At 38.8% G+C, this 12996-nt stretch overlaps 1 protein-coding gene across 2 annotated transcripts in view; it reads right to left on the reverse strand.

Annotated features, from left to right (window-relative positions):
- LOC119787939 (WD repeat-containing protein 37-like) overlaps positions 1-12996 on the reverse strand; it is a 33349-nt gene that overhangs the window by 16762 nt on the left and 3591 nt on the right. For both annotated transcript variants that reach the window (XM_038292012.1, XM_038292013.1), the window contains exons 2-5: positions 8855-9141; positions 6525-6621; positions 6340-6435; positions 3796-3860 (exon numbers count right to left, since the gene is read on the reverse strand). In XM_038292012.1, coding sequence (XP_038147940.1) covers positions 3796-3860; positions 6340-6435; positions 6525-6621; positions 8855-9007 — 411 coding nt within the window. In that variant the 5' untranslated portion in view covers positions 9008-9141. The remainder of the gene's footprint in view (positions 1-3795; positions 3861-6339; positions 6436-6524; positions 6622-8854; positions 9142-12996) is intronic.

The raw sequence follows: 12996 nt of genomic DNA on the forward strand, positions 1-12996 counted from the left end.
AAGACGTTAGGCTGTAAATAGTTCTGAATCAGTCTCAAAAAATGAGTCATAACTGCATTATAGATGTTAAAGATGGCTGCATTCACTCCCCCTTTTCCCTGACGAAAGCAATTGGCTGAGAAATGTATAATATCAGCCAATACAAAGTTTGGGTCTGCCATTATTGGATGTGAATCAGTCTCTCTTTAAAAAGCAGCAGAACGTAATGCTGGAGGACATCCTGCACAGGTTCTTAGATACCGCAGCCAAAGACGGAACCCCAACCATCTTTAGCTGATTCCTCTTTTACCTCTTCCTTCCTTTTGTGCATTTCTGAAATAAGTCCATTTAAGGTGTCCACCAGTTCAGAGGGCTTTTTTGGGTCCTTCCTCTCTGTCTGCCAGAAACCTGATCAACTAAGAACTGTAGGCTGCTTTCAACTGACGGTTTATATTCCAATGGGTAGAGTGGGTAAAAATCTTTGAATCTGTTTGAATAACATCAAAACGTGATTATCTTGATGTTAAAACAGAAACAAATAGGGAGAATAAGGAGAGTTTATGGTAAACTGGTAAACAGTGCGACACTGAAATGGTCCATTGTGACACTCAAACATGAGAGGACAGATTCTAATACGAAGCTCTGATGAAGAGGTTTCCTACATTTAAAATATGAGGCGGAGAGAAAAGTCCATTTGGGTGCAGATCTGCTCTAGAGTGATAAATGGAGTTATAGCTGAAAAATGTATAATCCTTTAGCTCCCAAATTCATATCAGAGCTGAAGGATTGGGGTGAGAAAAAAAGGCAAGAAGTCCAGTTGTATTTAACTTAACTTAAGCATACAGGATTAGAACCTCCAGTTTTCATCAGAGGTTCTACATCAAACCATTATTTCTAACCATGGAATAAAAAGCATCCATAATGACAAGATCTGCACCTAAATATTCTTGACTGAAACCAAAAACAATAAATGAGGAACACAAGGTTCAAAAACAACAGAAACTATTTGGGGGTGTCCTAATATTGCAGCTTTGAGAACAGACCGACACAGATACTGACCTGATATGACATCACTACGATCCATACAGGCTTTTATTACTTATTTTGTACTGCATAATTATGGCAATTAAGGCTTTATCAAGTGGTATTGCTAAAACAGAGAATAATAGTGTCCGAGAATATTGTGTAATATTGACCAATAGGTTTCAGAAGCTATAAATAGAAAGAGTTTTTATATCAGCTTTATATCTGAGATTTCAAATGCAGCCAGATAAAAATTCAATACTAGTTTTTTGTCTGATATCAGATTAATATTAATATTAATATGGGATCGGGGCCCTCCCAGAAATGATAATGTCAAATATAAGAATGTTGGGATTATTTTTATGATTCATGTATGTGCTTCCTAAAGCTTACTAATACCTGCCTGTTACATCTTTAGGCTCATGTTTTCTCAAGCCGTTTATCTAATTAGGACACGATTTGGAAATGAAATGGGAATATACGGACCGGGTGGATGATACTTGATATGATATCACTGTGCATTCAGAGTGGCATTGATCTAGAACACTGTGTTATTTTAATATGGCCGGGGCCAGCGATGTCTCCTCATTTTACAAACGTGTGGCTCTGTGTAGAAAATGCTTCTTTAACTGCTATTCTGGGCTGATTTTCTGAAGAAGCGAGCCCGGTGGTAATCTGTAACTTCAGCCTTTTCTACGGTCAGAGGAAGGTTACAATTTCTGTAAAATCTGCTGTCTCATGGTTACTTAAAGCCGAGCATACACTGTATGGTTTTTTTCAATCGTTGCACGCAGCTACAGCTCACACCGTACAACCAAACAGCAGGGTTTAAAAGTTCACAGGTCACGATGTATGTTCTCAAGCTGCAGCACGACGCTCTGATGCGATCCACCTGCTCACACTAAAAACCAGGAAGACTCAGCTCCACAGTGAGATGGAGCTACTTGTACTCGTCTATCCAGAAGCCAAATGAGCAGAAGAGGAATATGAAGCTCACTAGAGTGAACAGCGCTGTCTTGGCAATTTATGAAATTTTGTGCTGAAAGCCCTAAAAACGAAGGGCGACGTATTTGGACAAAGACGTGGCTGAGCAAACGTGGCTACTACGGTCTGTCAATTTTACAGAAAGCACTCCATTTCACTCGCATCTCCGCCATGCTTCTGTGTTTTTGTCTGAGAGGAAGAAGAAGAAAAATCCGTGTTTGCCCACTGAGCGACTTGCCGACAACATCCGATGTTTGATTTTCTCCCGACCTTATGATTCCTGATCGGCAGGTGGTCTCCAGAGGCCAATCGCCCCTCGTTACCCCCTGTACACTACACAACTACAATGCACGATCAAACGGAAAGTCAGCCTGATTGAAAATTCTTGCACGACTGGAAAATTGTGCTGCAAAGGGAAAACAATCGTACAGTGTATGCCAAGTTTATACATATACATTATGAAGTGTTATTCAAAGTGTTTGTTTCGAGTGATCTCTTCTCAGGAAATAAAGATTAAAGGTGTAAACGCAGAGCTTTCCACCTAAACTGACCTCATTAAATTACAAAAAAAAATGTCTTTACCACTGACATGTTTGTGTTTTGCCCTTTGCCTTGAGCGAATCACTTGGAAACTTGCTTGCCTTTTCAAACACCTCTGCCACAGACAGAGCGAGTATGATGGGTGTCAGTTTTCTTTTATGTCATATTCTTCTAATGGTCAGAATGCTGATGGGGATGCTTGGATTTCAGGTTGGAAATTAAATTCGATGCCGTTTTTCAAATCGACATCTGAGGGGGAAATAAGTCCTAATCGGAGACATCCTGGCTCTCCTCCTGTTTCCGTATGCTAGTTGCGGCATTTGTCGCAACATCACAAATTTCGGCTGTGTCGCATCGGCGTTAAATGTATTTCGACAAAATTTATTTCCTCTGTAAAAAAAAAAAAAAAAGCCTAAGTCAATTAAAAATTAGTGTGTAAATGTTTCTGTCGAAACTTTCTGCAGATGCTGCAAAGCAACCAATCAGGAAACTTCTAGATGATAAAGCTCTGCTGCAGGAAAGATCTGGTACAAAAACACCCTCTGGAAAGATTATGACCGAGTTTAGAGGCTAGGCTAGCTAACATTGGGGAAAAAAATATATAATCTTTATTCCATCCTGATCTAAAGAAACAATTTTCCCAGAATTTGCTGCTAATTTTGAAGGATTTTCTGAAATAGAAGAGCACATATATAATCATTTTGTGCACAACTGAATTACATTTATTGTTTTGTTATTAATTAAACTGTCTTTGAGAAAATAGGAAGGTGGTTTGGGTAAGGTTTTGGTTGTACGTCTTTTTTCTGACAGGACGAAGAACTGAGAAGAGGTGAGGAGTCAAGGTGAGACTGTGGTTAAGATGCCACTCAGCCAACAACTGCGTGCCCAAACGGACAAACAGAGAATTCAGGACGTTACCCATGAATCTCCGCTCCACAACTCCCACGTGGGCACGCTGAAGTTGCGAGCTCCGCCTAATTTGTCCTGGAAAGTGTACAAGCGCTGCCTCGGTAGAAGGATTCAAAGGAAAATGTCGTATGAGTGAAGATGTCATGATGAACAAAATATACATCAAGCATGCATGGGAAATATGTCTCAGTTTACGTCCGATTCTCAGCAGATTCTGACCTTTAAGGAAATGAAACAGCCTCTCCCTCCCCCACCCCTCTCTGCCCCCCAGAGAGGCTGAATCCCAGCCGCTCAAATATTGACACACATGAGAGATGTGCTGTGCTCCAGCGAGCAGCCTAACACGGGTGGTGCCGGTACCTTGCTGGTGGAGGCTTTGTAGGTCGTCTTCAGCTTCTGTGACAGCTGACTGGTGCTGTGGCTGGCTGTGAGACACAGAAAGAAAACAATGAATAAAAATGCCCCGCTGCTGAGCGACGAGCTGTTTGCTCCGTTTATCTGCTGCAGAGGGAAAACGAGAAACACAGCCTGGATGCCGGGCTCCCTGGGTGTCATCACACTGGAAAAAGATCTAAAAATAAGTAAAAATTTCTTAATTCAAGTGTATTTACCCTTAATTTGAGTAGGTAAATTAGATAGTTTGCCTATGGAATGAGTATCTTTACTCTTAAAATAAGATATTTAGATAAAATGCACTTGAAATAAGACAATGCAATTGCTTTTTATTATTTTAAATATAAATTGTCTCATTCCATTGGTAAAATGTATATTTTAACTCCTCAATTCAAGAACGAATGCACTTATGTTAAGAAAAATTTACTTATCTAGATTTTTATTTCTTCCAATGCACTAAATAGATTTAAGAGATTTGTGCAAATAAAATAAAGCATAAAAGCATAAAATAAAGCAATACTTTTTTAAAGTTATATTGGAAACATATTTTCACATCAAATCAAAAAGACTTCATTTTCCTTTTAATGTGAATTTAAGATTACCTAAAAAGAAAACAAAACATAATATTAATGGGATTTAAAAATGAAATCCAAATGAGCCATGATGGTTGTTGGTCATTCACTTTAAAAATCTCGCTTTTTTTTAGCACCATCCTAATGTTGTGGTGCCATCAATACTACTGTATAAGTTACAAGAACTTCTTTATTTGCAAATAGCTGCAAGCACTGTCACTTCTGCTGAATCCCCTCCATTATTTATTGTACATTGGTTACCTTTATTCTATCGTTACATCACATTTTCTGCACTTTTACCTTGTTCTTTTTGCAGCTTTGCTAACCATCTACACCCCTTTTGTGTGTGAGCGCTGTTAAGATTATTAGTCCCTTGTCCCACTGGCGGCTGGCCACAACCAATGACCTAAATTAAAATGTAAAATATTTTAAAATCAATCTATCATCTATCTATCTATCTTTTTTTTATGTGCAAGATAAATATTTAATCTTTTATGGCTAGCAAAGCGTCACTCCATTTTGCCCAATGACTCTCGTTAAAAGTTGTACACGCGCAGCAGCTTCTCTGCAATACAAAGGTACAGGAGAGACAGGTAGGACTGATTTAAAGCACTTTTTAGAAAAGGCAAAGAAGCATGAACAATCTATGGTTCACATGGAAAATAATATATAATATACTGTACTTTTTCTTGATGTTTGTTAATTTGCATAGTTTCTTAGATTAAAACATTCTCAGAAAATAGTTTTTATATATTAAAAAAGTATAAACCTGACCAATAGCTTCTCCATTATTAAACAGGTACATTGTTTGTTTGTTTTTAAGGTTTGTGACACAATATAAGACCATGCAAAACACAGATTTGCCTTTACAAAGCCTCAGATAGGCAAAATTTATGTACAAAAATAAACCTGCTCATGAAATTATGCTTTCTTTTTAGTGTTCTCATGTGTTTTGTTGGCATTCATATAAATATACTGGTGTTTATTGGTTTCTGGTATACGTCTATTTTGAATTTATAGCCCACCCTGGACAAAACCAGCCGCCACTGCCTTGTCCCTTAAAGAAGTGTAATCAACCCTAATCTGAAGGAACCTTACAGTAATCTCTAATGCACTGGGTCATCTTCATAGCACTCCCCTGGCTTAAGAATGATGATTTAAAAAAAAAAACTTTTTTAGCAGTTCTACTGTGTAAAATAAGGAAGTGATGGATAACAAATAGTCTGGTATAAGAAATGGACAGAAAGTTTTAAGAAAGCTTTGAAAAACTGTCAATAATGTTGGTTTTAAGTGCAGTCAGGAATCACTGGTTGTATTAGGGCTGAAGCGATCGATTGTTTCAGTAACCCATTAATCTAACCATTAATTTTTCCTAATAATTTAAAAAGAGGTACCTTATATAAATTCAGTATATATTTTTTAAATGGATTTGTATATGGCAAACTCTTAAAAGCTAAACTTGATGCATAGAACTGTGAGATTGTATTAGACAGAAATAAAATGTTAGAGTCTGTAATATTTGCCCAATATTGAAATCATTTAATAATCCAGTTTACCATTTTAGTTTTGAGTTTATAAAAAGAATAAATGGTGAAGATATGCTGCAGTAGAAGCATATTTGTTTTATGGGCCATCTTCTTAAAAACACTGTAAATGTTGTCTGGGGTGGAGCTTTTATTTAACCTTTTTATAACACTCTTTTATACGATACTTTACAGCAGCTTTGTATTTTCATCTTGGTTCAAACATGTCTAACAGAACCAAAAACGTTGTGGCTCCAGTAGAGCTGCTGGGGGGGGGGGGCTGATTCTCCATTTTTAAGAGCTGCTTTAAATAATCAAAGAGACCCCTGATAACCATCCACTAAATAGCTTATCTAATAAAGTCGTGAGGAGCAGGAAGGTCATATTTACTAGAAAAAAACAATAAAACGTTACACCTTTTGCTTTTAGGGCTCCCTTGGTGGGGTCTCCCCCCTCGATCGCCTGCCCATCTCCAGTCAGCCGATCGTTGAGGGAGTCAATTTCCCGGCGCACTGCAAGGTTGACATGGCATTAATGATTGAATGAACCTCGCCGGAAGGTAAATCAGCAACTGGAGCCTGATGGAGGAAGGCAAACTCACATTCAAGGTTCTCCAGGTACAGATTCTCAAACTCCCGTTCGATCTGGCCAAACAGGTCAAGGAGGTTGTTCCGCACAGCAAGAGGCAGCTTGGAGTCCTGGAAACACATTTAAGACCTCAATAAATGTAAGGTAATAATTACTATGTCTGTTTACTACATAACCAAAGAAAATCCTAGAACACAACCTGTTTGCAGGAGCAAAACACTGAAACTAGGTGGAGACTCAACTTTCGGCAGGTCATGACCCTTAAAGCCTGAACAGCCAGAGCAAGAGCAGAAAGGTTTGGATCAAAGATCATTCATGTATTTATTAGAGTGGCCTAGTCAAAGTCCAGATCTACTTTGAACTGACAAATTTCACACAGCTTGAAAACAGACTATAGATCCGTGCTCACTCAGTTTGAGTGAATTTGCAATAAAACATGCAGAACATTTGAAGCACTGTACAACTGCTGGTGGGTGGGATTTCCATATATATATATATATATATATATATAAAACACAGCAAGAGTTAGGGAACCCAGTGGCGCACGGAGGGCGTGCAAAGGCTGACCGAGACCGTGCTGGGGTTTTGGTTCAGAGTGTTGGGCCCATTGCCGTGGGTCACCGTCCACTTGGCGGCGTACGTCCAATACCGCAAAGCGTCGTCCAGCACCGTCTCCAGAGATCCTCCTCGAGGCCAGAGAGGCCTTTGGTGGGAGAGCTGGGTCCCAGACTAGGGTCGGTCGGGCCCCACCCTCACAGAAAGATCCTTCATCATCTTTACCGTCGACAGTCCCACATTCCTCGTTGTCCAGCCACATTTGTTGGAATATGCGCATTTTCCCATTCTCTAGCTTTTTCTTCGCCCCAAGCTTCTTTTCCAAGCATACAGCTTTATGATCAACTGAAAGCAATTCCACGCAAATATATTGCTATTTAATATGTCTGACTAAATGATTTTATAAATATCTTTTTTTTTATTAAGCATTTTAAATGCCAGGATAATCACATTTAATGATTTTTAATGCTCATTAAGGCCTTAATTCAAAAAAATAATAATTTAATGACTTAGATTTTTTTTTATGACCCCTGGAAACCCTGATTTCTGTTTAGTTTTCACTCAGTGGGCCCAAAAAAAAAAAAGCAAATGTTTTCCTTCCCTTCCTTGTCGATCGCATAAAATCTTTTGACTTTCCGTTTCATCAAAAACCTGAACAGAAAAACAGCAGAACCACATCCAAACGTCTTACCTCCATGTCGCCCTCCTACGGCTGCTTGGTTATAACCACAGAGATGTTAAAAACTCCCATAAAAAGACAGAAAGGGTGCATGAAATGTTTGCCTATCAAAAGCCCAAGTCAGTCCCAATGACGTTAGCGCCACATGTCTCGATGTTTTGACAGGGGGAGAAAGAACTATTAGGAAATAATAAGCCGCTCTGATGAAGTCAAAGCTGCTTACTTTTAGTCTGTTAAACCTGCAGCACACTTTGGTCTATAATGCCAGCAGAATAAAATGCGCTCTGTGTTGCATATGGGCTCATAAAGCTGTCTGTGCATGCTGCCTGAAGGTTAGCGTAGGTACACAAACACTGGCAGGGTAGAAAGGACCGCTGAAAAGACTAATCAGACCTGGACAAGCAGCCCATATTAAAACTTGATGAGGTAACACAGAGGGAAGCGAGCCAAGCTGAAACTTTAAAGGAGAAAGGGAAGGCTACAGGACTATTTCCGCTGATACTGATTTCACCTGTTTAAATAAACATGATTATCTGGGAGACGGCCCTATCGACCTGCAGCCAACTCCCAAAAGCAACTGACGACAGTGTCATTGATCAAACAGAAACTCCTTTTTATTGCCTGCATAAGGATGAGGCTCCTGTTTTTAACAAAATGAACAAAAAAACTGTCCATCCTCCATTTCTGGGAAAGATAAATCAACTGTAGACTTCATTCAAATACTCTGGTTTGGAGTCGGTTAATCACCAACTTTATGGCACAGCTGGACTTAAAATGTTACAGTCGATGCCTTTGAATCAGTAACCGAGGCGTCAACACCAACAACGGCAAACTTTCTGCCACCGCCCAAAGAGATCCTGCTTGCGAGAGGTATCAGTCAAAACCTTTTCCTTTTCCAAGGGGGAAAAAAACTATCTACGAGAAAAACTTTTAAAAAATGCTGTTAAACAGGCCGGTGCTGCAGGGTCAGGACTGACAACTGCTGCATGCCATTACAATCGCTCTTATCTTAACAAAAAAAAAAAAAAAAGATCAGCCTCTCTACTTTCTGATAGATATATTTCAGATGAATAATGATTAAATGTTTAATGATTTTTTTTTTTTCTTACCTGTCCCTCCAGCATTTCTCCTCTCAGGATGCCAGGTGGCCTCTCCTCTGTGCTGTTGGTGCGCCGGATGGACAAACTGTGTGCCTTACGCTTCTGCTTGGGGTGACGTGCGGCTGAAGCTGAGCCACTGCTGCTTCCGCCCTCCAAAGGCATCTCTCCTATCCCCTGTGTGAGGCCTTGACTCCGCCCCCACCCTTTTTTCCGGCTTAAAAACTACCTGAGCAGCAGGTAAATAAAAGCCACCCTCGCCGGTTGGCAGGTCGGGTTTGTCAGCTGTCAACACCTACCTGCAGATAACAAAAAGGAAGTAAAATGCTTGTTTGCAGCTGATGAGGAATTACTCATTCATCATTTTCCCACGCATCAGAGGTGCGAAAAAAAAAAAAAAAAAACAATAACAAAAGAACAACTTTTCTGCAAAAAAACGATTAACTCTTTAAAGGGCACTCATTGAAATCCTTTGAAAATCCTCATTTCAAGCCAATAGTGTTAATGGAATCAAGGACAAGACCTTATTACCTTTGAAACATTTTGACGGCAAATATGAATGTCAATGTAATAACAAGAAACGCCAACTTGGCCGAATGTATTACGAAAAATAAAAAATAAGTGATTCTACAAGAAATTTGTGAAAAACAGTCTGAGAGTGAAAGAAATCAATTTTTTTGGTACAATATAACCTTAGAGGCATTAAAGCTGATAATGGCGCTTAATTTTTTTTAGTTTATAAACCTAAATATATTTGTTAACTAGGCTTATTAGCTTTTTAACTTTACTTTTAACCTTTCAGTTAGCTTTTTAATTTTTTTATTAGCTTTTTACCCTTTTTCCTTGACTTTTTAATGAACTTTTTACCTTTTTAAACTTTGTTTTTTAATTCAACTTAATTTGCAGTAGGTAATATATCATTCAATGCTCATCTAATTGGTCAAATGCCAAAATAAGATGTACAGCCATGTAGCTGTATCTTTGCTGAATGGCTGGTTATAGATAGGGATGCACGATATTGGGATTTTGGCTGATATCCTATATGCCGATATTTTAAAACTCATGTAGCCGATAACCGATATCGATACCGATGTTAAAGCTGGACAAAAATAAGTAGTCATTGAAAATAGCAGTTTTGTTATCCATTTCTGACACTTTGAAAAATAATATACTCAAATATATTTTCATATGCTGATATCCAACTGATTTTTTAAAAACACGGTATCGATCTATTTTACTTTCAAAATCTCTTGAAATTTCATCGTTCTGTTACAAACTCTCGTGGTATTTTGCAAATTCTTGTGAGATTTTGTTAGTAAAATAGATCGATACCGCGTCAATATATCAACATATAAAAATATGGCAAAATTTTGTGAATTTTCGGGGGATTTTGTAGCATAACGATGACATATAGCAATATTTCATTAGTAAAAGAGATTGATATGGTGTTTTTAAATGGCAATATATCAGCATATGAAGATATTGTGATATTTTAATGTATCAATATTTTTTCCTCGTCTTTAGAAGTTTTTAAGTCTGTAAAAAAGAAGTTTTTGAGGAAGAAGAGGAAGTAGTATTTTTTATTTTTTTTTTAGACTTTAGAAACTCAGAAGCTGATCAAATATCGGGTTAAATATCGGTGGGGGGGCCGATGTCCGATATTCAGTTTTAAGGCCGATACAGGCCGATACCGATAGGGGGCCGATTATATCGTGCATCCCTAGTTATAGATCTTGTGCTTCTAGAAAGAACTGAGGGATGTAGGGGACTCTATTTGTAAGGAATGTGCAAGTAATCAGAAATGGTAACTTGCCCTATGAAGTGAAGTAGTAGAGGGATTATAATGTGGACTTTTCTTGTATGTAAATCCCTTTATTTCCCCACAATGGGGAAATCCAATCTCTGCATTTGACCCATCCCCTTGGGGAGCAGTGGGCTGCCATTGTGCAGCACCCTGAGAGCAGTGTGGGGTTAAGGGTTTAGCTCAGGAACCCAGAGTGGAGGCTGTGGGGATCAAGCCAGGTACTTGCACAGAGGCGTAGCAAGAAAAATTTTATAAGGGTGGCCAGGCAATAACAAATGTACGTTGAAGGGTGGCTGGAAGTGGATAGGCTACAGACCCTCAGTGTGAAGCTACACTGTTCCAACAGGAAAGTTTATGAGCACAACATCCAACATCCATATATTCTAAATGAAGACAAACTATCCTTTCCTACAGCCTTTGCTAACTAATAGACACATACATATATATATATATATATATATATAAATATATATATATATATATATATATATATATACATACAGGTGCTGGTCATAAAATTAGAATATCATGAAAAAGTAGATTGATTTCAGTAATTCCATTTAAAAAGTGAAACTTGTATATTATATTCATACATTACATACAAACTCATATATTTCAGATGTTTATTTTGTTTAATTTTGATGATTACAAATGACAACAAATGAAAATCTCAAATTCATCATATCAGAAAATTAGAATATTACTGAAGACCAATAAAAACAAAGGATTTATAGAAATGTTGGCCAACTGAAAAGTATGAACATGAAAAGTATGAGCATGTACAGCACTCAGTATTTAGTTGGGCCTCCTTTGGCCTGTATTACTGCAGCAATGCGGCGTGGCATGGAGTCGATCAGTCTGTGGCACTGCTCAGGTGTTATGATAGCCCAGGTTGCTCTAATAGTGGCTTTTAGCTCTTCTGAATTGTTGGGTCTGGTGTATTGCATCTTCTTCTTCACAATACCCCATAGATTTTCTATGGGGTTAAGGTCAGGAGAGTTTGCTGGCCAATTAAGAACAGGGATACCATGGTCCTTCAACCAGGTACTGGTAGCTTTGGCACTGTGTGCAGGTGCCAAGTCCTGTTGGAAAATGAAATCTGCATCTCCAAAAAGTTGGTCAGCTGCAGGAAGCATGAAGTGCTCTAAAACTTCCTGGTATGTGGCTGCGTTGACCCTGGACCTCAGAAAACACAATGGACCAACACCAGCAGATGACATGGCACCCCAAACCATCACTGACTGTGGAAACTTTACACTGGACTTCAAGCAACGTGGATGAAGTGCCTCTCTTCTTTTCCTCCAGACTCTGGGACCTTGATTTCCAAAGGAAATGCAAAATTTACTTTCATCAGAGAACATGACTTTGGACCACTCACCAGCAGTCCAGTCCTGTTTCTCTTTAGCCCAGCCAAGACGCTTCTGACGCTGTCTGTGGTTCAAGAGTGGCTTGACACAAGGAATGCGACAGCAGAAACCCATGTCTTTCATACGTCTGTGTGTGGTGGTTCTTGAAGCACTCACTCCAGCTGCAGTCCACTCTTTGTGAATCTCCCCCACATTTTTGAATGGGTTTTGTTTCACAATCCTCTCCAGGGTGCGGTTATCTCTCTTGCTTGTACACTTTTTTCGACCACATCTTTTCCTTCCCTTCGCCTCTCTATTAATGTGCTTGGACACTGAGCTCTGTGAACAGCCAGCCTCTTTAGCGATGACCTTTTGTGTCTTGCCCTCCTTGTGCAAGGTGTCGATGGTCGTCTTTTGGACAACTGTCAAGTCATCAGTCTTCCCCATGATTGTGTAGCCTATAGAACTAGACTGAAAGACCATTTAAAGGCTTTTGCAGGTGGTTTGAGTTAATTAGCTGATTAGAGTGTGGCACCAGGGGCCATCAATTTTGAACCTTTTCACAATATTCTAATTTTCTGATATGATGAATTTGAGGTTTTCATTTGTTGTCATTTGTAATCATCAAAATTAAACAAAATAAACATCTGAAATATATGAGTTTGTATGTAATGTATGAATATAATATACAAGTTTCACTTTTTAAATGGAATTACTGAAATCAATCTACTTTTTCATGATATTCTAATTTTATGACCAGCACCTGTATATATAGTGGATACAATTCTTTCAGGTTTAATTTCTGGGGCAAACATCTTTTCCATTGTCATTACTTGTTTTTGATCAATAATCAGTATATTTATGTACATAATTAACCACACTGTCTTTAGTGGCAAGTAAATGTTAATATATGAAAAAGTGGTAGGGGTGGCCTAGCCTGGGTGCCAGTCAGAACTTAGCCCCGCCCACAAGGTTTGAGTTCGGGGAAGTTCGGTCTGGCTCTG

The sequence above is a fragment of the Cyprinodon tularosa genome, unplaced genomic scaffold (genome assembly GCF_016077235.1).
Source record: "Cyprinodon tularosa strain WSP-4 unplaced genomic scaffold, ASM1607723v1 ctg306, whole genome shotgun sequence".
Lineage (NCBI taxonomy): Eukaryota > Metazoa > Chordata > Actinopteri > Cyprinodontiformes > Cyprinodontidae > Cyprinodon > Cyprinodon tularosa.